At 38.5% G+C, this 27425-nt stretch overlaps 1 protein-coding gene and 1 pseudogene across 1 annotated transcript; both read right to left on the minus strand.

The window, feature by feature from the left end:
* Positions 1–4682: 4682 nt before the first annotated feature.
* Positions 4683–5621, minus strand: LOC131280249 (olfactory receptor 52B4-like). The gene has a single exon (XM_058306349.1). It carries the CDS (start codon positions 5619–5621, stop codon positions 4683–4685), a length of 939 nt encoding a protein of 312 aa, XP_058162332.1.
* Positions 5622–18971: 13350 nt separating this feature from the next.
* On the minus strand, positions 18972–19548 carry LOC101444568 (RNA polymerase II subunit A C-terminal domain phosphatase SSU72 like protein 3-like; annotated as a pseudogene).
* Between the last annotated feature and the right edge of the window lie 7877 nt (positions 19549–27425).

The following is a 27425-nucleotide window of genomic DNA, read 5'->3' on the forward strand; positions in this document are numbered from 1 at the left end:
CACACACAAATGAAAGCATGTAAAATTGTTGAGATCTTAATAAGACATGGATTATGCCAGTGTAAATTTTCTGGTTTTGACATTGTACTATAATTATGCAAGAGGTTACTGTCTTAGTCTACCAGGTGTCTATGACTAACGCCATACAATGGGTTGGCTTAAACAACAGGAATTTATTTGCTTATGGTTTAGAGGTAAGAGAAGCCCAAACTTGAGGCAACAACAAGGCAATGCTTCCTCCCTAAGGTCTGGTGCTGACTGCCTACGATCCTTGGAGTTCCTTGGTTGTATTTCTGCCTTGTGTCACATGGCGATGTCCTCTCCTTTCTCTTCCAGCTTCCCTTGACTTCTGACTGCTGGCTCTGCCCTGTGGCTTTCTCTGACTATGCCTGAATTTCTTCTGTTTATAAAGGATTCCAGTAATTCAGATTAAGGTCCAGCCTCATTCTATTGAGTCATACCTTAACTAAAATAACATCTTCAAAAGATCCTACTTACAAAGGTGTCACACCTACGGGAATGCAGATCAAGACCAAGAGCAGTCTAAATTGTTGTACATAATTCAATCCACTGCATTTACCATGGGGGAAAGAGGGTGAAGAGTACACAGGATCACCTTGCACATATTTTTCAACTTCCTGTGTATCTATAATTATTCCACAATAAAAGTTTAATAAATAAATACTGAAAATGAAATAAATACATTTTAAACAAAAAAAGAGCCATAATGATAGCAAATACATGTAATACTTACTATATACCAGATAATTCTAAGCACTTTACGTATATTAACCCACTTGATCCTCACAAAAATTCTATAAGGTTGAAAAAATAATCCTATTTTAGAGATAAAAACTAAAATAGAAATGAATATGAATAATACTCAGATCATAGCTGAAGGAGAATTTTCTAAGGTCAAATGAAAAAGATGTGAAGCAAAAGATATAAATATACCTCTTATTATTTAAGTCAGTTTATAAAAACACTAAGACTGGAGGGCAATTATACTGTACAAATATTTAAATATGAGAGAGAAAACTAAAAATAATAATAGATAAGAACAACATAGATTTTTAAGAGTTAAATGGGCAAAGGCAGGAATAGCTAGAATCATCTAAGAGATATGTCTGTCTTGGTTTGCCCCAGCTGCCATACAAAGTACCAGAAATCTGTTGGCTTTTATAATGGGGATATATTTGGGGTAAAAGCTTACAGTTTCAAGGCCATGAAAAGTCCAGTTCAAAGCACCATAAGAGGTGCTTTCTCAACAAACTCAGCTGCCATGTGTTGAAGCAAGACGGAGGTCAATCTCTGCTTGGTCTCTGCCTTCCCACCCACCCCACCCCTCCCCCCTAGCTTCCTCTCACAGGCTCAGCTACTCCACTTTCTTCCCAATGTCAGCTGCAAACTGGTTTAGGGCTTATCTCTTAGGGCTTTCTATATCAGTGTCAACTGTTCCCAATAACAGGTCTCTTCCAAAGATAAGCTGTAAACTATCAGGCAAATGGCTCATTTCTCCCCCAGGACCTCAGTTCCTTGAGCCTTCTCCTTTTTGTCACATGGCAGGATCAAAAATGACAAAGTTCTCTCTTCTTGTGTGTCTGTCCCTGTGAGTCTGTTTATATCAGACCCAGCAAGGGGTGGGGACACAACCTGAGTCACACTTACTGACATAGTTGAATCAAAAGTCCTAAAACAGTCCTAACAGGTTATCTAATCAAAGGCCTCTCAGCTAAATTTAATGTAATCAAAGGGTATCACACCTAGAGGAATATATTTGTTTACAGACATAATCTTTCTCTTTTAAGGATCCATGTGACAGTACCCAAAAGCAAAGACTTGGAAAATAAAACAGAAATAGGCTTGTTTACCTTAGCAGAATTCCATTTCCTTGTCTCTAATGCATATCTCATGGATATGCAACTTCATAGGCATTTGACAAATGATCGCTCTTTACTTCACAAGATGAAATATGATTATCAATAAATGGTCAACCTCAACAGCTATCAAAAGAAACAAATATAAAAAAAGAAACAAAAATTGCAACACAGTATCACAAATGGCAAAAATTTTAAAAGATGAGAATATTCAATCCAATTGTTGGTGCAATGAGATTATTTTCTCATAAACTCCTAAACATGAGTAAATCATACATGATTTCTGAATACAAGTTTATAGTCTTCACCAAAAACCTGAAATTGCAATTCTCGAAAACTATCCTTAAAATGAAAGCAGAAAAACCAGTAAGCTTTATGCACGAAGATGTTCATAGGAGCCTTGTATGTAATTGTTACACTGGGACAAATCCAAATCCAAATGCCCAATAATATTGAAAATATTACAGTGGAATAATAGGCACACATTAGAAATTATATTTATGACCAGATTATTTAAATCATGAGAATATGATTACATTAAAATATATAATGAAAATAGCAGATTCCAAGATTTTATAGATAACTTGACCTCTTTATGAAAATATACACATACAGAATGAAGATTATAAGGGATTACACCAAAAAAGTTTATCAGTGGTTTTTCTCCTGACTAGGATTCTTCCTTCTATTTTTGTTGTTTTGTTGTTCTGATGCAGTCCACATCTTACTTTAAAAGATAACACACAAAAATTGATTTAGAATATCTGCTTAGCTGTGCACTTAAGTAAAATTTAGTCTTAAACTTTTTTTACAATTTTTATATGATCTTTTTATTTAAAGATTGATTTTTTTATTTATTTCTCTCCCTTCCCTCCCCTCCCCCTGTAGTCTGCTCTCTCTGTCCATTCACTGTGTGTTCTGTGACTGCATGCATTCTTGTCAGCAGCACCGGGAATCTGTGTCTCTTTTTGCTGCATCATCTTGCTATGTCCGCTCTCCATGTGTGTGGTGTCACTCCTGGGCAGGCTACACTTTCTTCCTGTGGGGCGGATTTCCTTACGGGTCGCACTCCTTGCACATGGGGCTTCCCTACACCCCTGCATGGCATGGCACTCCTTGTGTGCATCAGCACTGTGTGTAGGCCACAAGAATTAATAATTAAATGCCATAAAAGAAGAGCTTAAGAGAAGTAGACTTGATTGCATAACTTATGGCAAAACCCTGCAATAAAATACTATATAGATGTAGGAATTGAGCATGTAGGTCAATATATATTAGAAATGAACAATGTCAACAATATAATGCTAGATAAAGAAGCTAGGTTATAAAACTTTCTATATAGTATGATAAATACCCTCTTTATATATCATACAATCATGTTTTCCAGATAGATATAGATATAATAGATAGTAGTCATAGAGATGCGAATACAGATATAGATAATAAGTATGTAGACATAGATATAAACTATAGGACCAAAATTTTAACAATAAATAGCTTGAAGACTACCAGTTTAATAGTGATTTTCAGGGAGCAGATGTGCCTCAAGTGGTTGAGCACCTGCTTCCCACATGGAAGGTCCTGGGTTCAGTCCCCAGTGCCTCGTAAAAACAAAAACAAAAACAAAGAAAAAACAAACAACAAGCAAACAAATGAAGAAACCAACTCAAGGGAGCCAATGTGGCTTAATGGTTGAACTCTGGTTTCCCACACAGGAGGACCTGGTTTCAATCCCCAGCCCCAGTACCTCAAAAAAAAAAAATGATTTTCATCTTATTAGTTCTGTTTTTTTCTATAAAAAGCATATATTTTTAATAAAATAAGTAGTTAAAAAAGAAATATGGAAATGGTATTTCTCGTAGAGAAATTATTAACTCAAAAAAATACCTAATGTAAAGAGATGGTTAAAGAAAGCATCCCAGGGGAGACAATGTAAGAGTCAGGCCTATGTAAGAAATAGTTTTCCACAAGTCAAGGGATGTTATTCCAAGAAAAAGCAGACACACATGAAAGACTATGGCATGACCTGGGAAAGGTAAGGAGTGAGCAGCCTGGTGTGTTGGAAGTTTGGCTTACTTGGAAGGCAATGTGGGAAATATTGCTATAAAGAAGCCAGATTCAGATCACTAAGAGCCTTGAATGCCTTCCTGAGGAGGATCTTTGAAGAATATCATGTGACACTGGAATAGAGGAGTTCTCCTCCCTCAGCATTCTTCCAGCATACACACCCTCTTCAGAAACCACACTGGTCTTTTCTCAGCACAGGAGTGATCACCCTCAGTCTCCTCAAAGATTTTTCTGTAAAATAAGTTCCACACAACTCATTTATATTTCTGTAATACATGCACGCATGTTGATCAGTATATAAATTATAATATAATAGGAAAAGCTGCAAAGTCTAAGAATATCACTTGCTAGAATGAAGGACAAAAAAGAATGGAGTTTTTAATTGCCCAGGCCCGTAACGTGATGTTTCAGAACTTGAGCAACTACATGAAGATGAGGTGGACACATTCCCAGGGCAGAACACTCTTCTCACTTCATCTAATTCCAAAGATCAAGCAAGTGTCATAAAGGATATGACTTCCGAAAAAAAATCCATCTTGCCCCAGTAAAATGTGCAGGAGGTAGATTGCTCAGTCAAATATGGTACTGCTCTCTCAGGTTGTTTAGAGAGTGGGAAAAGTCAGTCTTGCAACCTCTCTGGTGAACTTGTTCCATAGATAGAAGTCATTCCCACTGCTGCTATAGACTACCTCATGGATAGCTACAGATTCTGAACTTTGTCCCTATCCAAAATTATTTCTACTTTGGACAAAGTATGTGGGCCACCTGCTCTCGGATAGGCTTGGTCTTGATCCCATAAATGATGGGATTCAGCATAGGTGGAACCAGAATGCAGACATTGGCCAACAAGATGTGGATATGAGGTAGGATATGGCGTCCAAACCGCTGAGTAAGGGTTGTGAAGATTGCAGGCCCATAAAAGAGGATGATGATACAGACATGGGAGCCACATGTGTTGAGAGCTTTGTGGCGAGCATCTAGGGAAGGCATGTGGAACACAGCATGGAGAATCAGCAGATACGAAACAAAAATCAGCAATACATCTAAGACCACTGTTGACACTATGACAAAAAACCCATACCAGATGTTCACTCGAATGTCATTACAAGCATATTTGGCCAAGCCGATGTGTTCACAGAAAGTATGTGGAATGATATTATTTTGGCAGAAAGTCAATCTTTTTAAAAGAAATATTATTGGAAAAATTGTACTATAACTTCTCAGAAAGATTGTCACTCCGATTTTCCCAATCAAGGCATGGGTAAGAATAGTGGTATATCTTAGTGGGTAGCATATGGCAATGTAGCGGTCAAATGCCATCACCAGCAAGATCCCAGACTCAGAGATGAAAGTGCAGTGGATGATGAAGAACTGAGTGATGCAGCGATCCAGGGAGATCTCCCCAGCATGGAACCAGAAGATGGCCAAGGCCTGAGGTACTGTGCATGTGGAGAGGACAACGTCTGCTCCTGCCAGCATGCAGAGGAAGAGGTACATGGGTTCATGGAGGCTGCTCTTTGTGAGAATAATGAAGATGAGCAGGCTGTTCCCAAGCAAGGCCATGACATAGGAAATGAAGAAGGGGATGGAAATCCACATGTGCTGGTCCTCTAGGCCAGGGATGCCCAGCAAGTGAAAGACTGTGTGGCTGATCCCAGTGTGGTTTAAGGTAGTCATGCCTGGAGCAGATGACCAGGAACCTCACTTGCTATTCAAAGAGACCGGAAATTTTCCTTTAATATTCTTTCTGAGGTCACCCAGAGCTTTTGGTATATCCCACACTCGCCATCCTCTTTAAACATGAAAATAAAGAAGCATACACAAGTGACTAGGATAGGTTCTATGCCCTCAATAATAACAGTTTAATTTAAAGAAACACATATCACTAACAAATGAAAGTAAAAGATAGTACTGCTACAGAGGATTTTGTATGCACAGAGGAAGTCATTAATAGTGTCTGGAAAGGCTATAAATAAGATGATTCTTGAAATGAACTCAGTCTTGAGATTGAGTAGGTTATCACTAGGTGATGATTGTGAGAGGGAAGCAGCATAACAAGAGGTGGGTGTACATATCAGAGCATAGTAGATTCATAAACAATTTCTGCCCAGTAGGACTGGTGCATAGGGAGTGCTGAAAAGAGACAGGTGGTTGTACAGGTCAGTTTGTCCTGATAGATAAGAACTTTGAATGCAACTTTGCAATTTAGACTCCATCCTTTACACAGTAGTCAGCCCTCAGATGTTTTGCAGATAGTGGTTTAGAACAATTAGTCTAGTTTAGAAATATTACCTGTGGAGGTTTATAGAACAGTGGTTGACAGAAGAGACTACAGTATAAAAAGCCAGTGGTGTTTCAGGAATGAATGAATTGGAATATAATACAGTTACAGAGGAATTAAACTAACATTTATTAAGCATCTGCTTTATGCCAGGGACGGAAGTAAACACACCACATGTGGCGCTTTATATATTCTTGAATTTAGGAAATGGAAATCCACTCTAGAAAGGATATATCCCCATTTCACACTTAAGAAAAGTGAAACTCAGAGAATTTGAATCACTTGCCAAATGTTGCAAGCCAATACCTGATGAGATAGGGTTTGAAATCTACCTGACTTCATCACGTACAGTTTCCACAACCATGAAGAGAGGGCATAGAACCATCAAGCAATAACGTTGGTAAAGTCTGTGAGCTTTAGGTGAGGCAGCTCTGGTTGGCACCTCAGGGAACTGAGAAATGACTGAAATCAGAAAAAGAGTAATTGGCAGGGGAAAAGAAGTATGCATATTTGGAAGATTTTTCTGCAGGTGGAAATTTTATCATTTACTTCCTAGTGTTCTTTCATCTGTATCTTAACTCAGTCATTCAGCAAGCATATTTTAAACAATAAATATTTTTCGGGCACCATTTCACACACTTGGATAGTAGAAAAGCAATGGGAATGTACCTGGATCCTATAGGCTTATGGTTTGAGAGAGAGACAAACATGTAAGCAGATAGGTATGAAGACAAAGACAAATATTAATTCCTTCTATTTTGAAATATTTTAAAAATATCTAGCTTAGTGGCTAAGCTATATAATTTCTTCCATTCCATTTCGCCCTCCTGGTGCAACTTATTTTTCTTCCTGGAGTGGAATATCATCTCCTAATACTATCCTCCTAATACTATGGTAAGATTCATTCTGCTAATACAGTCACCAGACAAGGGAGTGCAGTCAGCTGGCCTCGGGATGGAGAACTGTCTTCTATACAGCCTATGGCCTCTCTGTGAGAACATTCTCTCCATTGAGGGCAGCCTTCCTCCCGCAGGGAGTGGAAGGAAAGGAAGATGAGTGGGATGGCACCTGGGAAAGGGAGCCGGTGTGTACCCCACAGACCTGCCCAGGAAAGGAAAAGAAAAAAACAGCAAGAAGGAAAAGGCCAGGGAAGACACAAATCAACCAAGACAGGAATTAAGTAGAGGGCAAATTACAGAAACGAAGGATGGTCAGTTGTTTGGGAAAAGGAAGTAGCAGGGGACATTTTATTAATTGGAGCTACAAAGAGGCCAAGGTGTTCAGAAGTTGGGAATTTGCCTGTGAGATTGATCTCCTGATAGAGTAACTTTGGTCTAAGACATGTTGATGCTAAAAGCCCCCACTCGAATGCCACATCTCTGAGAAATCTCTTTGCAAACCTGACCCCAAAGCCTTCTCCAACAATCTGTTTGGGCAGCTGAGCCCAGATCCCTATCCTATTTTGCCATGAAGGATCTACAGTCAAAGTCAGGATGTTTTCTAACGAGGACACCTGCCACTTATTGGATCATTCCTCTTTATTTACCAACTTTCGATAAATCAGCATCTACTCCATGTGCCCTCATTTTCCCTCCCCAGATTTCACTCTCCACATCTGCTGTAACAAACCAGATTTGTGCCTCTGGTCTTTACCATTCTTTTTCCACAAATATCAATGTGCTTCAAGAGTCTTATCACATCTGCCTATAACAGCCAAGTCCTTACCTTGATCCTGGAACTATCTGCACCTTGAGATGCCTAAATCACTCACTAACCTCAGATGAGTCTTCAACAGCAGTGATGAAATGCAGCTTGGGCTGTTTATCTTCTTTCATAAGAACCCTTGAGGGAAGCCCTTATATCAGGGGCTCCAGGGACAGAGCTGTCTCTACCAGCCTCACACTCTTCCCAAATGCACCTGGTCCCAGGTCCCTAAGATTATTTTCTCCCTCCCTCTCCCTCTCTTATTTTCTCTCCTGTTCCTCTGCAGATGCTCTGAACTCCATCCCAAACCAAGTATGCAAATGTTTAATGCTTCAGTACAGAAACCTCTTTCAGCCAACCCAGTCTTCCTACAAGCCTGTTTTCAGGTCGGTTTAAATGAATATTAAACTTATTTTTAATCTGAATCTCAATGCACACAATTAATATATATAAATATTTTAAAATTTTTGTTCCTCATGAGAAGAATTATTTTGAAGTTATATACATTCCAGGGGTGGTCATAAGATTCAAATTCATTATAAATAATGAACTGTAACTTTTCCTAAGATTGCATAAATGTCCATGTGCAACAATTTGTAGAAGTAGACATGTGTTGCATGATTATTTTGGACACATTCTTATTTCATTCACCTCTCAAGTACATCATTCTATTTGGTGATTTGGCATCATAAATCCACATTAATGTTTACTGGGGGGTAAATTTCCTGCCTTCTTTATTATTTTTTTTTAAAGATTTATTTTTATTTATTTCTCTCCCCTTTCCCCCTCCCCCCCGCCCCGCCTCTGCCCCCGTCCCAGTTGTCTGTTCTCTGTGTCCATTAACTGTGTGTTCTCCTATGTCCACTTCTATTCTTGTCAGTGACACCTGGAATCTGTGTCTCTTTTTGTTGCATCATCTTGCTGTGTCAGCTCTTCATGTGTGCAGCACCACTCCTGGGCAGGCTGAACTTTCTTTCATGCTGGGTGGCTCTCCTTATGGGGTACACTCCTTGCACGTGGGGCTCCCCTACATGGGGGACACCCCTGCATGGCACGGCACTCCTTGCACGCATCAGCACTGCATGTGGGCCAGCTCCACACAGGTCAAGGAGGTCCTGAATTTGAACCATGGACCTCCCATGTGATAGGTGGACACTCTAACCGTTGAGCCAAGTCTGCTTCCTTCCTGCCTTCTTTATATCCTTTTATTATAAATAAGTTTATTGAGATTTTTTTTCATCCTGATGTATGGTGTGAGCTTTCTTTTTCAACTTTGAAGTAACTTTCTATCTTAATGATTATAAAAGTAATACTGTACGTGATTTTTAAAAATCAGAAAATATAGAAAGTTAGGAAGGAGAAAGTAATCCCACATTCAGAAAGCCATTGTGTTTGTTCTGGTATAAATATACACAGATATTATCCAAGATTTGCCCTCCATAGTTTAGGCTTTTCTAAAAGATTTTACTATTTTTCATTAGTTATATAAAATTAATAATTTTATGGATACATTTCTTTGTGAATGGAACTAACAATTTTGTTCTTTTCAAATCAGAACTTAATGAGTCCAACAAGCAAATTATTAAGAAGGGAATCATACAGATTTCAGAAGTAATCAGATTCTGTGAGAAGATTATTGCTACAACAGTCGCAAGATATAATTCTACTTTTCTATACTGCATTACATTCAAAATAAGTGGTTCGTCCTGAATTTTATATTTTGTAGAAATTCTAAGACCAATTTATAATATTTCTTAAAAGATTAATAAATGCTCAGAAATGTACTCTACTCAAAGTTAAGCCCACCTCTGTCCACTTCATGTCATGCATAATTTTCATGTGCCCACTGGATGCTCACTACTCTAGCTGAAGCTATCATGTGAAAATCAAGTGCAGCTAAACCTGGGGAAACAAATCTAAGCATTTTACATGACTATAGTACTGAGTCTCCTCCAGGCCACAGAGTGGTAGCGAAAATCATATAAAACTTTTCTAAACCCCATGATAAAGTGAAAGAAGGCCTGGGAACATCTTGTGGTCAGAACAAGGATTTTGTAGTCCCTACTTCTGGGACTAAGAACTTCAGGACTAGAAGGGACAGGTCTATTTCAAGGACATCAGCAACCATACATGCAGATGGTCAGAGGCCACCCTGAACCCCCACATCTTGTCAGATGCCCGTGTAATTAATAACATCCTCCCCACCCCTGCCCTAGTGCTGCACACTTGCCCTAGAAGTTAGAATCAGCCTCTGGGAGAAAGGGGCATGGGAGACATCCTGAACTGGTTGGATAAAACTTGAATTGACTGAATTATGTTAATCAGAAATGACTAGTTTAAGATTTTACTAGTAGCTGGAAAGAGGGCTGAATATAAAAACTGTATTCTGTGTAAACTGCATCCAGCCTAGTTTCTTTTTTTTTTAATTTCTTTTTTTGTCTTTATTTTTTTAATATTACATTCAAAAAATATGAGGTCCCCAAAAACTCCCCAACCCTCTCACCCCACTCATCCCCCCATAACAACAATCTCCTCCATCATCACAAGACATTCATTGCATTTGGTGAATACATCTCTGAGCACCACTGCCCCTCATGGTCAATGGTCCACATCATAGCCCACACTCTCCCACAGTTCACCCAGTGGGCCATGGGAGGAAATACAATGTCTGGTAACTGTCCCTGCAGCATCACCCAGGACAACTCCAAGTCCCCAAAACACCCCCACATCTTATCTCATCCTCCAACTCCCTACCCCCAACAGCCACCATGGCCACTTTCTCCACACCAATGCCACATTTTCTTTGATTACTAATCATAATAGTTCATGAATAGAATATCAGTGAGTCCACTCTAATCCATACTCTATTCCTCCATCCTGTGGACCTTACAATGGTTGTGTCCACTCCACATCTATATCAAGAGGGTGCTTAGATTCCACATGCATACTGGATGCAATTCTCCTGCTTTCAGTTGTAGGCACTCTCCTGAGCCTCAACAGACTTCAGCTCCTACACTCTGGTTATTGGACTTACCCCACTCAGCTAACATGGAGTTGAAGAAGGTCAACCACCACACCAGGGAGCCAAGAGTGCCAGCCTAGTTTCTAAGCACACAATTTCTGGAGTCAAACTGCCAAGTTCACATCCAGTCTTCACATTAGAGCAGTAGAAATATGTCACTTATTCTTTCTTTGCTTCAGTTTCCCTATCTGTAAATTGGTGATAATAATCAGACCTACTCTAGAAAATTGTTGTCAGGATTAAATAAATTAATATATACAAAGTGAGTAGCTCATAATAATCACCTAATAATTATTAGCTATAAATACTAGGTCTGGAAAATAAAAATGTTTTTTAACAAACCCAGAGTATTGTTGTCTAAAAATATCATGCCTGTAACCAGTGAGAACCTTGTCCATGATTTCAAAAAACCCTCCTGCAGTTCATATGCATCATAAGCATTATTGGACCAGAATTAGTTCATGTATAGGAAAAAAGAAAGTGTACCCTCAAAGGTGGAGTTCTGATTATCAAGATGAACTGTGATGAGGCTGTGTAAGAGTACCACAGAATGCTGCAAATCTTCTGGGTCAATGCAAGACAGCAGAGAGAAGGAAAGAAGAACAGACAAACATCGCCTTTCCAGCATTTGAGTATAAGAATGAAACTGTACTCTAATGGCCTAAAAGAGCCCTTCCAAGAGAGGAAAGGCCAGTCTATCATCTCAAGTCTCAAGGCAGGAACCATGTCGCCTGCCAGGAAAAACTGCTCTAACATCAAGGCAACTAACATCAATGCTCACATCAATACCCGGGGCACAGGTAGAGAGCCTGGTTTGCAGGAGGAAAGGCCGAAGAGCTCTGCCCTAGCCTTAGAATTGAGGGAATATAATCATTTTTTCTTTGCTTATAAGAAAACCAGTCTCTCATTCTAAACAAAAACAAAACTAAAACTTTTTCACTTGTAGGAAAGAAATCTTCTTCTGGAAAAAAATAAGGCTTACCCACTTGTGGAGAAGAAAAGAATTTATTCTGAATCTTGCAAGAAGGGACACACAGCCAGAACATGTGGCTGGCATGCCAAACAAAGGAAAGTGACACAATTTATACCCCTAAGCCTAGCACACAAGCCCTTCCTCTGTTTCTCCATAGACTGGATACTTCAAAGGTTACAGCCTATACAAGAGGTCTAACTCTCCCCACGCAAGTGCCCCCGTTTGAGATTAACAGTTCCCCCCATTACATTCCAACCATTTTGGCTTTTACCTGCTCCTTTTGCCAAATAAGGAATGGAATTTAGTGCTGAATTGGTATTTATTTAGCTCTTTCTTGTGCATCCTTTTTTCTGGCTATAGAACTGGCTTAAACTGGTTTCCTTTGTTCCTGCTTAACTTGGAATGGGAGACTGAGGCAGTAGGTTTCCAGGTTACATTAATTAATATTTTCTTCCTCCCTGCTTTATATTACCTTTATGTGAAAACTAAACTAATCCCCGTCTCTTACACACTTACTATGTTTATTTTGCCCCAATCCCTGACGCAGATCTTCACACAGTACTTGTCTATCCACCCCCTTCAGGTCTCAGCTGAAAGTTCATCCCCTTAGGAATGAAGATCGCCTCTTCAAAGCTTCCCAAAACTCACAGTACCTCATTCATGTGGGATTGTTTGATGACTATTTTTCTCCCTCCACTAGTCTTGTAACCCTGAGGGCAGGGACTATTCAGAATTACACGTCACAATTGCCAAAAGATGGAAGCAGCCCAAAGGTCCATCAATCAATGAATGAATAAGGAAAATGTGGTATATATTATACATTTGATGCACTATTAACCAGCAGTAAGAAAGAATGAAGTTTTGATGCATGCAGCAATGTGGATCAACCTGGAGGACATTATGTTGAGTGAAATAAGCCAGATACAAGAACAAATATTGTCTGATCTCACTAATATGAACTAAACATAATAAGCAAACTCATGGAGTTAGAATCTAGAATATAGGTTACCAAGAGATAGAATGGGGGAAGAGAATAGAGAGCTTATTCTTCATTTGTGCAGAGTTTCTATTTAGGTTGATAGTAAATGTTTATAAATGGATAGAGGTGATGATAGCACATTTGTGTGAATATTGTTAACAGCATTCAATTATGTGTGTGAATGAGGTTGAAAGGAGAAGTTTTGGGTAGTACATGTTACTAGAAGGAAAGCATGAGGATAAAACATGGTACTGTGTAACACAGTGAACCTTATGGTGGACTGTATCTGTGGAGAATAATACAATTACAAAAACCTTCTTTCAGGAACTATAACAAATATATATCACCATTACAAGTTGTTAATAATGGGGGGTATATGGAAAAAAATACACCTAATGCAAATTATGGACTATGGTTAACAGTAATATTTTAATATTCTTTAAAAATAAATAAATTTATAGAAACAGAATGAGATTAGTCATTATGTTGGGCTGGGGAAGGATAGAGGGATTGAGAGGTTACTACTTAGGAGTGTGAGGTTTTTTTTTTTGGAGCAACGAAAATGTTCTAAAATTGATTGTGGTGATAAATGAACCACTCTGTGATTATACTAAAAGCCATCAATTGTAAACCTTGGATGGATTGTATGGTATGTGAATATATCTCAATAAAACTGCTTTAAAAACTTAGAAGTCTCACACAGAGAAGTATTTGAGCTTATAGTTGCATCACAGCACAGAGTGAGTTATCTTCTAAATATATGTTGAATTAATTAACTAAATGAGACTAATTTCAGAGAAAACAACTACTCATTTAGGAAACAGGAAAAAATATCAGACATGATCTTTAAACAAATATCTGAGGAAACTGAATAATACAACTCATTTTTTATGAGTGCTTCAATTTTTAAATTAGACACTCTGATAGTAGCAATTAGATCTATCTCTATTAAATATTTTTAAGATTTATTATTTCTCTCCCCCCCACCCTCCCACTGCTCTCTGTGTCCATTCACTGTGTGTTCTTCTGTGTCTGCTTGTATTCTCATTAGGCAGCTCCAGGAACTGATCCTGACACCTTCCAGAGTGGGAGAGAGGCAATCATTCTCGTGTGCCACCTCAGCTCCCTTTTTCTGCTATGTCTCTATGGTCTCTCCTTTGTGTCTCTTATTGCATCATCTTGCTGCACCAGCTCTCCACATCAGCCGGAACTCCTATGCAGGGCAGCACTCCTGCACAGGGGTCACTGGACACAGGGCAGCATTCCCTCTTGGGCCAGCACACCGCGTGGGAGAGCTCGCAAGCAAGCCAACTTGCCTTCACCAGGAGGCCCTGGGCATTGAACTCTGGACCTCCCATATGGTAGAAGGGAGCCCAACTGCTTGAGCCACATCCATTTCCCTCTATTAAAGGTTTAATAATCCTCTCTGGTGACACATACACGATACTCAAAGCCTGAAGCAAATTAAGAGTAACAAGTATCAAATTCACAGAGTTCAGTATCAGCAGTTTTCCGACACATGTACTATTGTAAAGAACCAAACCTCAACCATTGGGATTCAGTCATTTTCTAACCAATTTCTATAAATAAATATTGATCTACGTACATTTAATAGAAAATTTAAAGTCCCCCCCCTCAATGTAACTGCTATTTAGTTTCTTCTATAGCCTTCCTAAAAATATATTACGTGGGTACAAAATCATAACTAGCAATATAGTTTTACATTCCTTACCATGATAAATATCTCATCCTAAACTGAAATTTTTTTACTTAATATAGTTCAAGGAAAATTTTCAGATTAGTATTGGCCAAAATTATTAGTCTTTGCCTTGACAAAGCTGCCAGGCTTGCTCCTGGCAGGCCCCTACCTGCTCCCTCCCCCTCCCTGACTACCTTCAAACTTATCTTGCAACTGTGGGATTGCCAAGAAAATCAATTTAGACTGCAAATAAAAAGGCAGGGCGGAGGACAACTTCAGAGACTAGCTATTCCAAGTTATCAACCTCACACTGACCCTCCCTCCCCTCTTTGGCCAGATGGCCTGCTGGTAATTTCTCACTGCCCTTTCTCTGAAAGCTTAACCACCCTCTGCCTTCCTCAGAGTTTAGTTCTCTCTCCTACCAAGGTAGCTACAAATAAAGTCACCTTGCCTGTAACACTCTCCTGTGCAATTGTTTCTTTGACAGTATTTTGAGATAGATCATTAATTGAAATATGTAACTCTCTCTCTCAGTTTTTTAATAACAAAGTATGCCATCATATGACTGTACCATGATTTACTCAACCACTCCCCTAATGGTCATTTGTGATTATCAATTATTTTGAATTAGCTGAAACATTTTAGTGAGCTGATACAGTGCTTTAGTTTTGTAAATGTTTCCTGTGTAGTTGAAAATAATGTGTATTTTCTATTATTGGATTGTATATATCTACATTAGATCAAGATTGTTAACCAAATTTAAATGTTCTATGAAAGATATTTCCTTTTTATCTGATGATGACAAAAATCTTCTACTATGAATGTGTATATTGAAATTTCTCCTGATAAACCTGTCAGTTTTATTTATACATTTTGATGCTGTATTTAAATACTTATGAATTCATTCTTGGTTGGCTCTAGTTTTTAAGAATCAATCATTATGGAGGAAATTATTGCTATGGGGGAAGGAGTGGGGTGAGGGGAAGGAGTGGGGTGAGGGGGGTGGGGGGTATATGGGGACCTCATATTTTTTTAATGTAATATTAAAAAAATAAAGACCAAAAAAATGAAAAAAAGAATCAATCATCAAAGTCCCTTTAAATTATTTTGATGTTAAATACTATTTGCAAGTATTAGTATTGCTACAGCAGTGAGCAATATTCATTTACAACCATGCTCTGTCCTTTTGCATTGGGTACCTTTACTGAAAAAATAGCATATTGCTGAATACTTTTAACAGTCTGAGAGTCAGTCGTATATTTTAAACGATTTTGATGAGGAAGTCATTAAATGTGTTTTGTTAATTTATTGAAACATTGTGAGGAAACGGGGATGATTAGAAGGTCTTATTTGAAACTTGCAAAAGTCATTCATGCTGCAGTATGGATACAAAGTCTAGGGAAGGATTAGAATGACTGAAGAGAGTGACAAAGGATATGAAACAAATTCTTGTGGTGGAATGTGGCCTGCTTTGTTCCCAGGATAACAACCTGTCCCTTCCTTCAGTCATCCTGCACTTGCTCTTTATACAGAAAAGTTTTCGGAGACCTGTTTTCACCCTGTTTGTACGGAAACCTATACTGGGCAGAATTTTGCCAAACCCTGCAGAAGTGACAAAGTTACCCTGAACTCATCAAGCAAGGGTCTCTGGCCACATTCTCTGTGTCTGGAAAAGTCACTCTGTCTTGCTCCCAAACATATTGTGCTGCTTCATCAACAGGAACCTAGGAAAATGCCGGTTGTGGCTACTCCCTTCAGGAAGCGGCTTGATACATAGGCTCCCTCAAGCATCAGCGCTCTTCCCAGTTCCCAGGAAATCCAAGTGGAGATGGCTGGATTATGCTTGGACAGGAATAGGGACCCCTCCTCTGCTCGCCATCCACCAGTAATCTGCAAACAATCCCCTAGCCACTCCTGAGGAATATACTCCTCCAGAAAGGGCTTCCCTTCTCTTCAAACTCTCCTCAATACTGGCTGCTCCATACCCGACTATAAAACTTGTATTCAGTTTGCTTTCTATAACTTCTATTCAGTTTGCTTTCCCTTAATTTGAAACAATTACTCGAATCACCTGTCCTCATCCCCTGCCGCAGTTGCCACCCAGCTTGCCCACTGTCAGCTCATGGCCGTACCAGGAAGTGCAACGGGAAAAGAGAGAAAACCCAAGAGGGGAGAAGGCCCTCACCGCCCCACCCGCGTATCTGGACCCAGCCACCCTGTAGATAAGTCAGAAACCCGAGAGTGATTCCAAATCCTGCCCTCACCCTCTTCTCATCAGCAACTCCTGTCACTTTAACTCCAACATCTCTCACAATCCTTTGACTCCTCTGTACTTCCACAGCCACCGCCCTACTCCAGAGGACCACTCTCTCTTGCATGAAACACCCTGCTAGCTGATGCCCACTTCCACTCTTGCCCCATCCTGACAGGAGAAATCTTGTTTTGAAAGTTTAAATCTAGTTCATTCTATAACACACATTAATTCAGCTCTTACCACCTAATTCTGCTTTATTTTTCTACTTTTAATAACACATTGGTTTGGTTCCACTGCTAATGCCTAAGAAGAAAATAGTTCCCTTGTTTTCTCTGGACATCCTTGGATTTATTATCTGATGATCTCAATGTTCAAACCAATAAAACTTTTAAGTTTTAACAAAAATTCTCATTAGGAAAGAATGCTTTGCTCAGTGTAATGGATAAGGCTTAAAAAAGTTTTAAAAAGCATGTGGCTTAGTGGTATGCAATTCATCCCCCAACAGAAACAAGTGTATACCTTTTATTTAAATTAGATTTGACCTGATATCATTTGGTGAGGTATTTTTTAATAGATACTGTGATGTTTTTAGCAATAATATGCAGCACATTATCTCATGTTTTTCATATTGAAGATAACATTAGGAAAAAAGATGCAATACTTAAGCAAAGACTTAAATTTAAAAATTCAATATAATCCTTTTCTCATTAGAGGGAAAATATCTTCAATATAATACTGAAAACAAGAAAAAAATGTTGTATGGGAGCTCTGTATGATGAGATGCTTGTTTGTTTTGTAAGTTCTCAACTATACATTTATTGAATACATATGTGTATGTATGTATAATTCAACAAAATTTTAAAAGTTGTGAAAAGTAATTGCTCTTAAAATGTTCTTTATCTACTGGATATCTTTAAACAAATCATTTACCCACTAAAGCTTTGGTTTGCTCATTCAGGAAATTCAGTAATGGTGGTAACTTCCTCACAGAGCCCGGAGCATTAATTGCCCAATGTTAAGTACCTAGGGGAATAATGAACATTTTGAGTGCTTTAAAACAGTAACTATTTACAGCTTTCTCTTCATTTCTCATAAAAGGCTTTTCTTGACAACATTCTTTCTTCTGGTGGTATACCTAAAAATAATAACCCAAACAGCACTTAGGAGAAAGGTCTTTAAAGATGCTGCTGGGGATTGAATTGCATCCCCAACAAAAAATATGCCCAAATCTTAATCACTTGTGCCTGTGGGCATGAATCCATTTGTAAATAGGTCCTTTTAAAGATGCTGTTAGTCAAGCTGTGGCCACATTGAATCAGGATGGGTTAAGTTTCCTAGGCTGTTCAAGTGAAGAGTATGAAATGGATCCAGTTAAACAATGGGAATTTATTCACTCACGGTTGGGACTGGGAAAAGTCCAAATTAAGGTGTTGCTTTCTGGGGTTGGGTGCTGGGAAATTTGGTTCTTAGCTTGTCACATGGCAAGATACATGGTGGAATCTCCTGGTCTCTTCCTCCTCTTCCAGGTTCCATTGATGTTCAGCTTTTTGCTTTCTAAGGCTCTCTCTGTCTGAATTTCATTCCCTCATAAAGGATTCCATTAATAATCCATCCTGATTGGGCTGGGCCACACCTCAACTGAAGTAGCCCCATCAAAAGGCCCTACTTACAAAAGGTTCACACTCACAGGAATGGATTAAATTTAAGAACATATTTTTATGGGGTAGGTACAGCTGCAGACCACCACATGGGTCTTAATCCACATGACTGGAAGCCTCATAAAGAGACAAAATTTAGATGCAGTCAATCAGAGAGGGCCACAAGAAGAAGCCAGAAGCCAGAAGAAGCCAGAGAGAAGATCACCATTTGATAGAGATCTGTCAGCACCAGAATACTACTGACTCCAGGAAAAAGCATGCCTTTGCTAACACCTTAAGTGAAGACTTCCAGCCTTCAAAACCAAGAGAAAATAAATGTCTGGTAGGCCATCCAGTGTACATGGTATTTCTCAGAGAACCTCCTGGAAAACTAAGACAAAGCTTTTCAGGGAAAATATGGAGTAGTCAAATTTGACACAAAAGTCATTTAGGAAGGAGCCAAGTCCAGCCAAGATCATCAGTGAAAGCAGATGGTGTGAAGAAAAGTCTTTCCTGTTTTTCTCCTCCAATTTCAGGAGCAGCTCATCCAGACTGGCTTTCCTGTCATCTGCACATTGTATGTGCTGGCAGAGCTCATAAATGAGGAGGCTCCCAGAGTGGCATCTTCCTGGGTGTCTTCAATTTCCACATTGATCAAATGCACAGGCTGGAAGGTCTCCTGTCCTCTGAAATAGATTTTCTACTACTCTAACATAAACTCTCTTCACAGGTAAAGATGAAATCAAAGGAATCTGTACACTCTTGAAATCTTTCCAGCTGAGGCTTGATTCTCTGATTTCTACCCAAAATGTGTAAGATTCCATTCTGGATAAAGAATTCTCTGTCTTTCCTTAGAAGGCCATTGTATATTTTGTTTCTGTGGTGTGAAACCATAAATCACACAGTTTGGGACCTGGGCCTGGGAGCTTCACATCATGTCCAGTTCCAAAAAACTAAACACTGAACCCTTTATTCCTGAGAAGGCTGTGGACTTCCATGCTCCTATTCATGTTACTCATACATACCACTGCCAGCCTGAGTGGGTCTGAGGCCATGGTGATGGCAACTTGGAACTTCAGCAAGACTGATGGGCCTCAGCAGCTATAGGGACTCTGAAGCCACCAGGATGATCCCTACCGTCAGCTCTTCCAACAAGCAAAATGTTGAAGAACAGGAAACAACCTTATATAAGTCATCTTAGAATGGGAAGAGGCTTTCATGGTCTTGGTTGATTCAATTACCCTCATGGACTATAATGGCAGAGCCTATTCTAATCATGAGGATGCTAGAGGTGATTAAATCACCTAAATCACTAATTCACAACAGGATTGGTGGCCACCCTGTTGGGAGCATTTTGAAATCTTGAGTTAGCACAGTCAGTGCTCACTGAGAGATTAAGAGCTGCTATTATCTATAGTGGCTATCTGCAATGCTCAGAACAGTATTGCACAAGTCCAAATTGTCCAGCATGTCACAGGACTCTCCAGTGGCTTTTGGACATGGGTATGGGTAAAAACCTACTTAAAGTTTCCTGAGCCTATAAAAAAAATTCATCATACATATAGTTAAAAGTATTATTGCATGTTTTTAATATTCAGTGAATCAAAGGAAGATTGTACATAGTTTTGCCCAGAAATTCATAAAATGTTCACCAATGCAGAAAATCACATTTTGAACCTCTCTGCTGTTATTTGAGGATTCATAACAACACAACTAAATATTTTGCATTTGTTACTCTTGAATTCATACTGATGATCACTGGAATATAGAAATTGACACAAGTCTCTTTCTACTTTAGTATGTCTTCAAGTACAGTGTGTCTAGGAGTTTCATACTGAAATATAATATGTTTTAAATAATTTTTCTCTTATTGCCCTTTATATAAATGGAACCAAGTAGAATTCAAAATTATATAGGAAGTACCAGAAAATAAGAATAATCATGTGACTTCAAAATAGTGAATGGGTAAAATCTATCTGTAAAGCAGCAGAGCATATTTTTCCACATCAGTCCCAATTAAGGTCCATCTTACACTGCAAATATTTCTAAATCAGTAAACACTTTACAGTTCTGCTTTTCAAAGTGTACTCCCCCCCACCCCCCCACCAGCAGCATCAGTATCACTTGCTAAAAATGCATATTCTTGGACTTTGCCACAGATCTGCTCAATCAGAAATTTGGAGTGGGCCCCAGCAATCTGTTTTTTAAAATCCTACAGGTGATTCTTATATACACTAAAGTTTGAGAAAAAAACTATCTTAAAGAAGAGGTTTCTGGAACTTGACTGTACATTTCCAGCACCTGAGAAGTGGCTAAACCTTGTTCACTCCAGGCCAAAATTGATACCACTTGAATCCAGGTCTCTGGTGGTGGAAACTAGTAATCCCAGGTAATTATAATGTTCAGCCAAATTTGAGAATCTTTGCCCCACCCCAAATTATTTGCATTCAGATAACCTGAGGCTATTTTTAACATCCAAATTCTGATTCATTTGTGCAGGATGGAAGCATTTCCAAATTGCAGTATGATGATGCCGAGCATTAGGCTGAGAACTGCATTGAGCAGCAAAGCCCTATAAGTTATACTAAAGAGAGCTTACACACCAGGACAGCTCAGGACAGAGTTAATATGCTTCAAAATTAGATCTCTTAAATGACATCTTCTTCGCCCTAACCTTCCATGCTTGACAGACTCCCTCAAGTCTGTCTGCTACTACTCTGTCTCATTCCAACCTAGGCTCACAGAGCAGACAGAGAAAAGAATACTTTCAAAAGACTAACCTGATCAGGAGTTACCCTTGTTTAAAAACTTGGATAACTTCCATGTATTTTAAAAATGAAAAGACAAAGACCTTAACCTTGCCTGTTAGGAAAATAATCTGTAGTCTTTTAGTCTTTTTTTGATTCTTTTAAGACTCCACTCTTGGCCCAGGTTCAGTATATCTTTACACAAGCTACCTCTATCTATTCTCCCCCCTCAAAGTTCTCTGCACATGCTCCAGCCTCAGACACATTGTACTCATCTGTTCAACTTTCAGATCACAGATTAGAGGTCATTTCCTCCAAGGAAGCCCTTATTCACCCCTCAGTCTGAAACAAGTTTTCCTTTAAAATCCCACAGTACTCATGAAAGTGCGTTCATGAGTGTGATTATTTGATGTTTATCTTTCTTCCTCACTAGGATGAGCTCTCCTGTGGACAGAGACACTATCTATTTCTTCTTACACTGTTTCTCAGTAACTGGCATTGTGCTAGCCAATAGTAAATCATCTAATAAATATTTTTCCAATTAGTAAATTAAAGGTCAGTACTTTAAGTTTTAAAAAATTAATTATGGTTGTGATGGTAGCACAACATTAAGAATGTAACTTAACGCTTCTGAACTGTATTCCTGAAAGTGGTTAAAATGGGAAAGTTTATGTTGTATATGTTACTACAATAAATTTTTAAAGAAACAGAAATGTATAACACAAAAAGTAAACCCTAGGGAAATGGACTTGGCCCAGTGGATAGGGTGTCTGTCTACCACATGGGAGGTCCGCGGTTCAAACCCCAGACCTCCTTGACCCGTGTGGAGCTGGCCGCCGTGCAGCGCTGATGTGCACAAGGAGTGCTGTGCCACGCAGGGGTGTCCCCGCGTAGGGAGCCCCACGCGCAAGGAGTGCACCCCGTAAGGAGAGCTGCCCAGCGCGAAAGAAAGTGCAGCCTGCCCAGGAATGGCGCCGCACACACGGAGAGCTGACACAACAAGATGACGCAACAAAAAGAAACACAGATTCGTGTGCCACTGACAACGACAGAAGCGGACAAAAAGAACAACACGCAGCAAATGGACACAGAAAACAGACAACTGGCGGGGGAGGGGAGAGAAATAAATAAAATAAATCTGAAAAAAAATAAAAATAATAATAATAATAAAAGTAAACCCTAATGTAAACTATGGACTACAGCTAAGCATATAATTAAAATAATATTAGCTCATCAAAGCTAATAAACAAAGAAAACAAAGGTATCACATTAATGCAAAATGTCATAAAGGGGACAACTCGGCGGTAGGTAGGACTGGATGGGGGTGATAAATGGGAACTTGGTCTTCCAACATTATTTTTCTGTAAACATACAATTGCTCTAAAAAAAAGTAATAAAGCAGTGTAAAAATCCATTAACAAAGAAATGTAAAATATCTATGTTCTTTTTTAATAAATATTTCAAATAAATTACATAATATTAATAAAACTCATTTACTCTGAGTAACTATTTGTAATGGGACATAGGGATAAGAATTGAACAAATGACTTCCATTAATGTTGGCATGCTATTGATTGTTAGAATTCTCCAGGGAAACAGAATATTTTTTTCAGGATATATACCTTAATAATATATGTAAATATAATGAGATTTATTATAGGAATTGGCCCACATGGCCATGGGGATTGGCAAAACCGAATTCCACAGGGCAAGCACAGCAAGTTGGGAACTCCCATGAAGATTTCAGTGAATTCCCCAGGAAAGACTGATGGCCAAAAGAGAGATTGAAATTCTTTCTTTCTTTTTTTTTTTTTTTAAATGTTACATTCAAAAAACATGAGGTCCCCATATAGCCTCCACCCCCCTCACCCCACTCCTCCCACATCAACAACCTCTTTCATCATTGTGGCACATTCATTGCATTTGGTGAATACATTTTGGAGCACTGCTGCACCACATGGATAGTGGTTTACATTGTAGTTTGTCACCCAGTCCACCCAATGGTCCATGGCAGGACCTACAAGGTCCAGCAACTGTCCCTGCAGTAAGGCTTTCAACTGATTGGATGAAACTTCTCTCACTGCTGAAAGCAATCTCCTTTGATGATTGTACATGCAGTCAGCCATAGATGCAATCAATTGACTAATGATTTAAATCCAAGGAATGCCCTCACAGTAACAATCAGGCAAATGTTTGCTTGGCTAAAGAACTGGACACCATAACCAAGCCAAGTTGATACATGAACTTAACCATCACAGCGGCACTGCAAGTTTCCAAAATTTGAGGCTAATACCACACACCAAAATCCACATGACGAAAATCAGCACAATGTGCCTAACATGCTGAGTCATATATGTAGCATTGTTCTGATGCACTTTTTTGGATTGGAAATTCTTTTCTCAAGTATTTTCCTAAGTGCAGAATATGGGAGATACACTCTCTGGATTTCTGTATATCTTCAAATATCTTTCAGCTTGATAATCAGCCGCATTATGGCTCAATTTAAGATTAATTGAACATAGTCCTTTCTCTCAATAGTCCTTAACTGCCGTTCCACTTACTTCCAGAATTAGAGATACAAAGTCTAATTCCAGTGTGATTCTTCTTTTGTATGTAACATGATCTTTTAACAGGATGGTTGTATGATTTTCTTTCTCCTTGAAATTCAAAAATTTTACCGGCACATGACTTAGTGTTTCTCTTGTCAGTCTAGCTCAGCGTTTCTCATACTTTATTTCTCTCATTATTGTCCCCTCAGAAGATTTTATAGGAATTTGTTCCTAATCCCTACCCACCCACATGAAACTTTGATATTGTAGCTTGTTTATCTGTTACTGTAGTGTATGTACACCTACAATTTAGACATTAAAAATGGTAAGATTTTTCATCCCCAAGTACAAATTTTCACCCCTTTGGGGGCAATATTGCCCCTGTTGAGAATATATGTTCTACCCTGAAACACAGAGAGCCTGTTATTGTAGCTCAGAGAATGGTCTACTATTCTTTGCTTAACTATTATCTCTCCTTTGATAATGCCTTTTACTCCTTCTGGAATTCTAATAATTTATATTTTGTTATTCTTTTTCAATTTTATTGATATATATTAATAAAGCATACAATCCATCCAAAGTGTGCAATCAGTGGTCTTTGGTATAATCACACAGTTGTGCATCTATCATTTTGATCATTAGAGCATTTTCATTATTTTACAAATAACAGTAATAAACCTCTACCCCTTAAAAATCACTTCTTAATCTCTCTATGCTTCCACTGCCATATTTTTTTAGATTTTTAAAAATTTTATTTCTGTCCCCTTCCCCCCTAACTGCCCCATTGTCTGCTCTCTGTGTGCATTTGCTGCACATTCTTCTTTGTCCACTGCTGTTGTCAGCGGCACGTGAATCTGTGTTTCTTTTTGTTGCGTCATCCTGTGTGTCAGCTCTCCATGTGTGCGGCGCCATTCCTGGGCAGGCTGAACTTTCTCTCACACTGGGCGGCTCTCCTTATGGGGTGCACTCCTTGTGTGTGGGGCTGCCCTACGTGGGGGACACCCCTGCGTGGCATGGCACTCCCTGCGCACATCAGCACTGCGCATGGGCCAGCTCCACACGGGTCAAGGAGGCCCAGGGTTTGAACTGTGGACCTCCCATGTGGTAGACAGATGCCCTATCCACTGGGCCAAGTCCGCTTCCCTCCACTGCCATATATAGCTGCTATCCTGTTTCCATCTCGAATTTATTTATAATTATATTTTGTATAGATGGAGTCAACAATATGTAGTACTTTTTATCTAGCTTCTTCCAGATAGTATGTTTCCTTTATTTTTTTACCCTTAATGGAAAACTATTAATGTATTACTATATACTACTGTCGATATTTTGCTTTGGTTGTATTTTTGCCTGATATTAACATCTTTTAAAATTAACATGCATTTGTTCAGTTTCTAAAAGAACATCTTTTATATGCAGTATTACCCACATTCATATTTCACATGAAGTTTTTCTTTATGATTATTTTAAAAGTAAGCTTTATTTAAAAGTCATATGCACAACAATTTTTTGCTTAATAAATTAATGGATGGGTAATATGAGGTTTTATTATGCTATACAGTCCCATGTTTCATTTTTTAGCTTTTCTTCTAGTAATATACATGAACTTATACTTTCCCTTTCAATCACTGTCATACCCAAATATTAGCTCTGCTAGTTATAAACACTACAGTATGCTTTCATCATTTTATTCATTTCCAAAGATTTATGAACAACCGTTTTACCAATTCTGCACAGATTAACACTAAGATTTCATTCTCTAACTTCACTCTCTTTTCTGGTGACCTAAATACTAGTTATTATTCCATGAAGTTAAAAATATATTTAGTTCATAATAGCACAATCATATAGTATTTGTTCTTTTTTGTCTGGCTTGCTTCACTCAATATAAAGTTCCCCAGTTTAATCCATGTTGCCATATGCTTCATGACTTTATTTCTTTTTACAGCTTCATAATATTCCATTATATGTATACACCATAGATTGTTTATCAATTCTTCAGGTGAGGGATACCTGGGTTGTTTCCATCTTTTGGCAATTGTGAGTAACACCGTTATGAAGATTGGTGTGCAGATGTCTCCTTGTATCATTGCTCTCAGTTCTTCTTTGTATAAATACTTAGTAGTGGCATTATCAGGTCACATGGCAAATCTATATTCAACTTCCTGAGGAACTGCCGAACAGTCCTCCATAGTGGCTGTACCATTCTACATTCTATATTCCCATCAACAGTGAATAAGCATTTCTATCCTTTCACATCCTCTCCAATACTTGTAATTTTTCATCTTTTTAATAGTGGTTATTCTAAAAGGTGTGAAATAATATCTCATTGTGGCTTTGATTTGCAATTCCTTAATCACTAGTGATGTGAAACATTTTTTCATGTGTTTTTTCACCATTTGTATTTCTTCTTTGGGCAAATATCTATTCAAGTCTTTTGCCCATTTTTAAATCAGGTTGTTTGTCCTTTTATTGTTGAACCATAGATGTCTTTATATAGTATGGATATTAAACTTTTGTCGGATATATAATTTTCAAATATTTTCCCCCGTGGAGCATCTGCCTTTTCACTCTTTTGACAAAATCTTTTGAGGTACAAAAGTGCCTTCTGGGAAGATGAGGGATTTGAGAAACAGAGGACTCACTTTTCTACCAAAAAAATAGGTAGAGGACAGACAGAAATAGCCCCACTTAAGACATAGGATTTGAGACAACTAATCAAAAGATTCATACAATTCTCCTAAATCAAATCAATGAGTTGAAAGACAATATGGCTAAAGAGATAAAGGACATTAAGAGGACACTGGACAAGTACAAAGAAGAGTTTGAAAACCTGAATAGAAAAATAACAAGAGTTTGTGGGAATGAAAGACAAAATAAGTGAGATAAAAAACAAATTAGAGGCATACAATAGCAGACTTAAAATGATAGAAAAAAGAATATGTGATGCAGAAGACAGAACAGCTTAAATTGAAGAGAGAGAACGCAGAGGAAAAAACAGAAAAAAATTGAGCAGGGGCTCAGGGAGTTGAATGATAACATGATGCACAACAACATACGTGTCATGGGAGTTCCAGAAGGAGAAGAGAAGGGAAAAGGGCAGAATTATTATTTGAGGAAAATAATGGCTGAAAATTTCCCAACTGTCATGAGAGAAATGAGAAGCACCTTTATCAAAATAAATCTTAATAGACCTACTCCAAGATACATACTATGTCAAACAGCAAAGATAAAGAGAAAATTCTTAGAGCATCAAAGGAGAAGCAAACCATCATACATACAAAGGGATGCCATGCCCAGTAAGACCTTAGTGCAGATTTCTTATCAGAGACCATGGAGGCAAAAAAAAAAATATTTTGAGAGAAAAAAGAAACCATGGAGGCAAGAAGAGAGTAGTATGATATAATTAGGATAGTGAAAGAGAAAATTTGCCAGCTGGGAATTTTCTATACAGCAAAAATGTCCTTCAAATATGAAAGTGAGTTTTAAATATTCACAAATGAGAGAATTCATTAAAAAAAAGAATCCAGCTTTGCAGGAAGCATTAAAATGAGCCTTACAGCCTGAAAGAAAAAGACAGGAGAGAGAGTCTTGGAGAAGAGGGTAGAGGGAAGACTATCAGAAAGTATAAACAAA

Source organism: Dasypus novemcinctus, chromosome 10, assembly GCF_030445035.2.
Source record: "Dasypus novemcinctus isolate mDasNov1 chromosome 10, mDasNov1.1.hap2, whole genome shotgun sequence".
Lineage (NCBI taxonomy): Eukaryota > Metazoa > Chordata > Mammalia > Cingulata > Dasypodidae > Dasypus > Dasypus novemcinctus.

Bases quoted from the DNA above. Each gene is read 5' to 3' on its own strand.
- LOC131280249 (XM_058306349.1), bottom strand. From the start codon at position 5,621: ATGACTACCTTAAACCACACTGGGATCAGCCACACAGTCTTTCACTTG.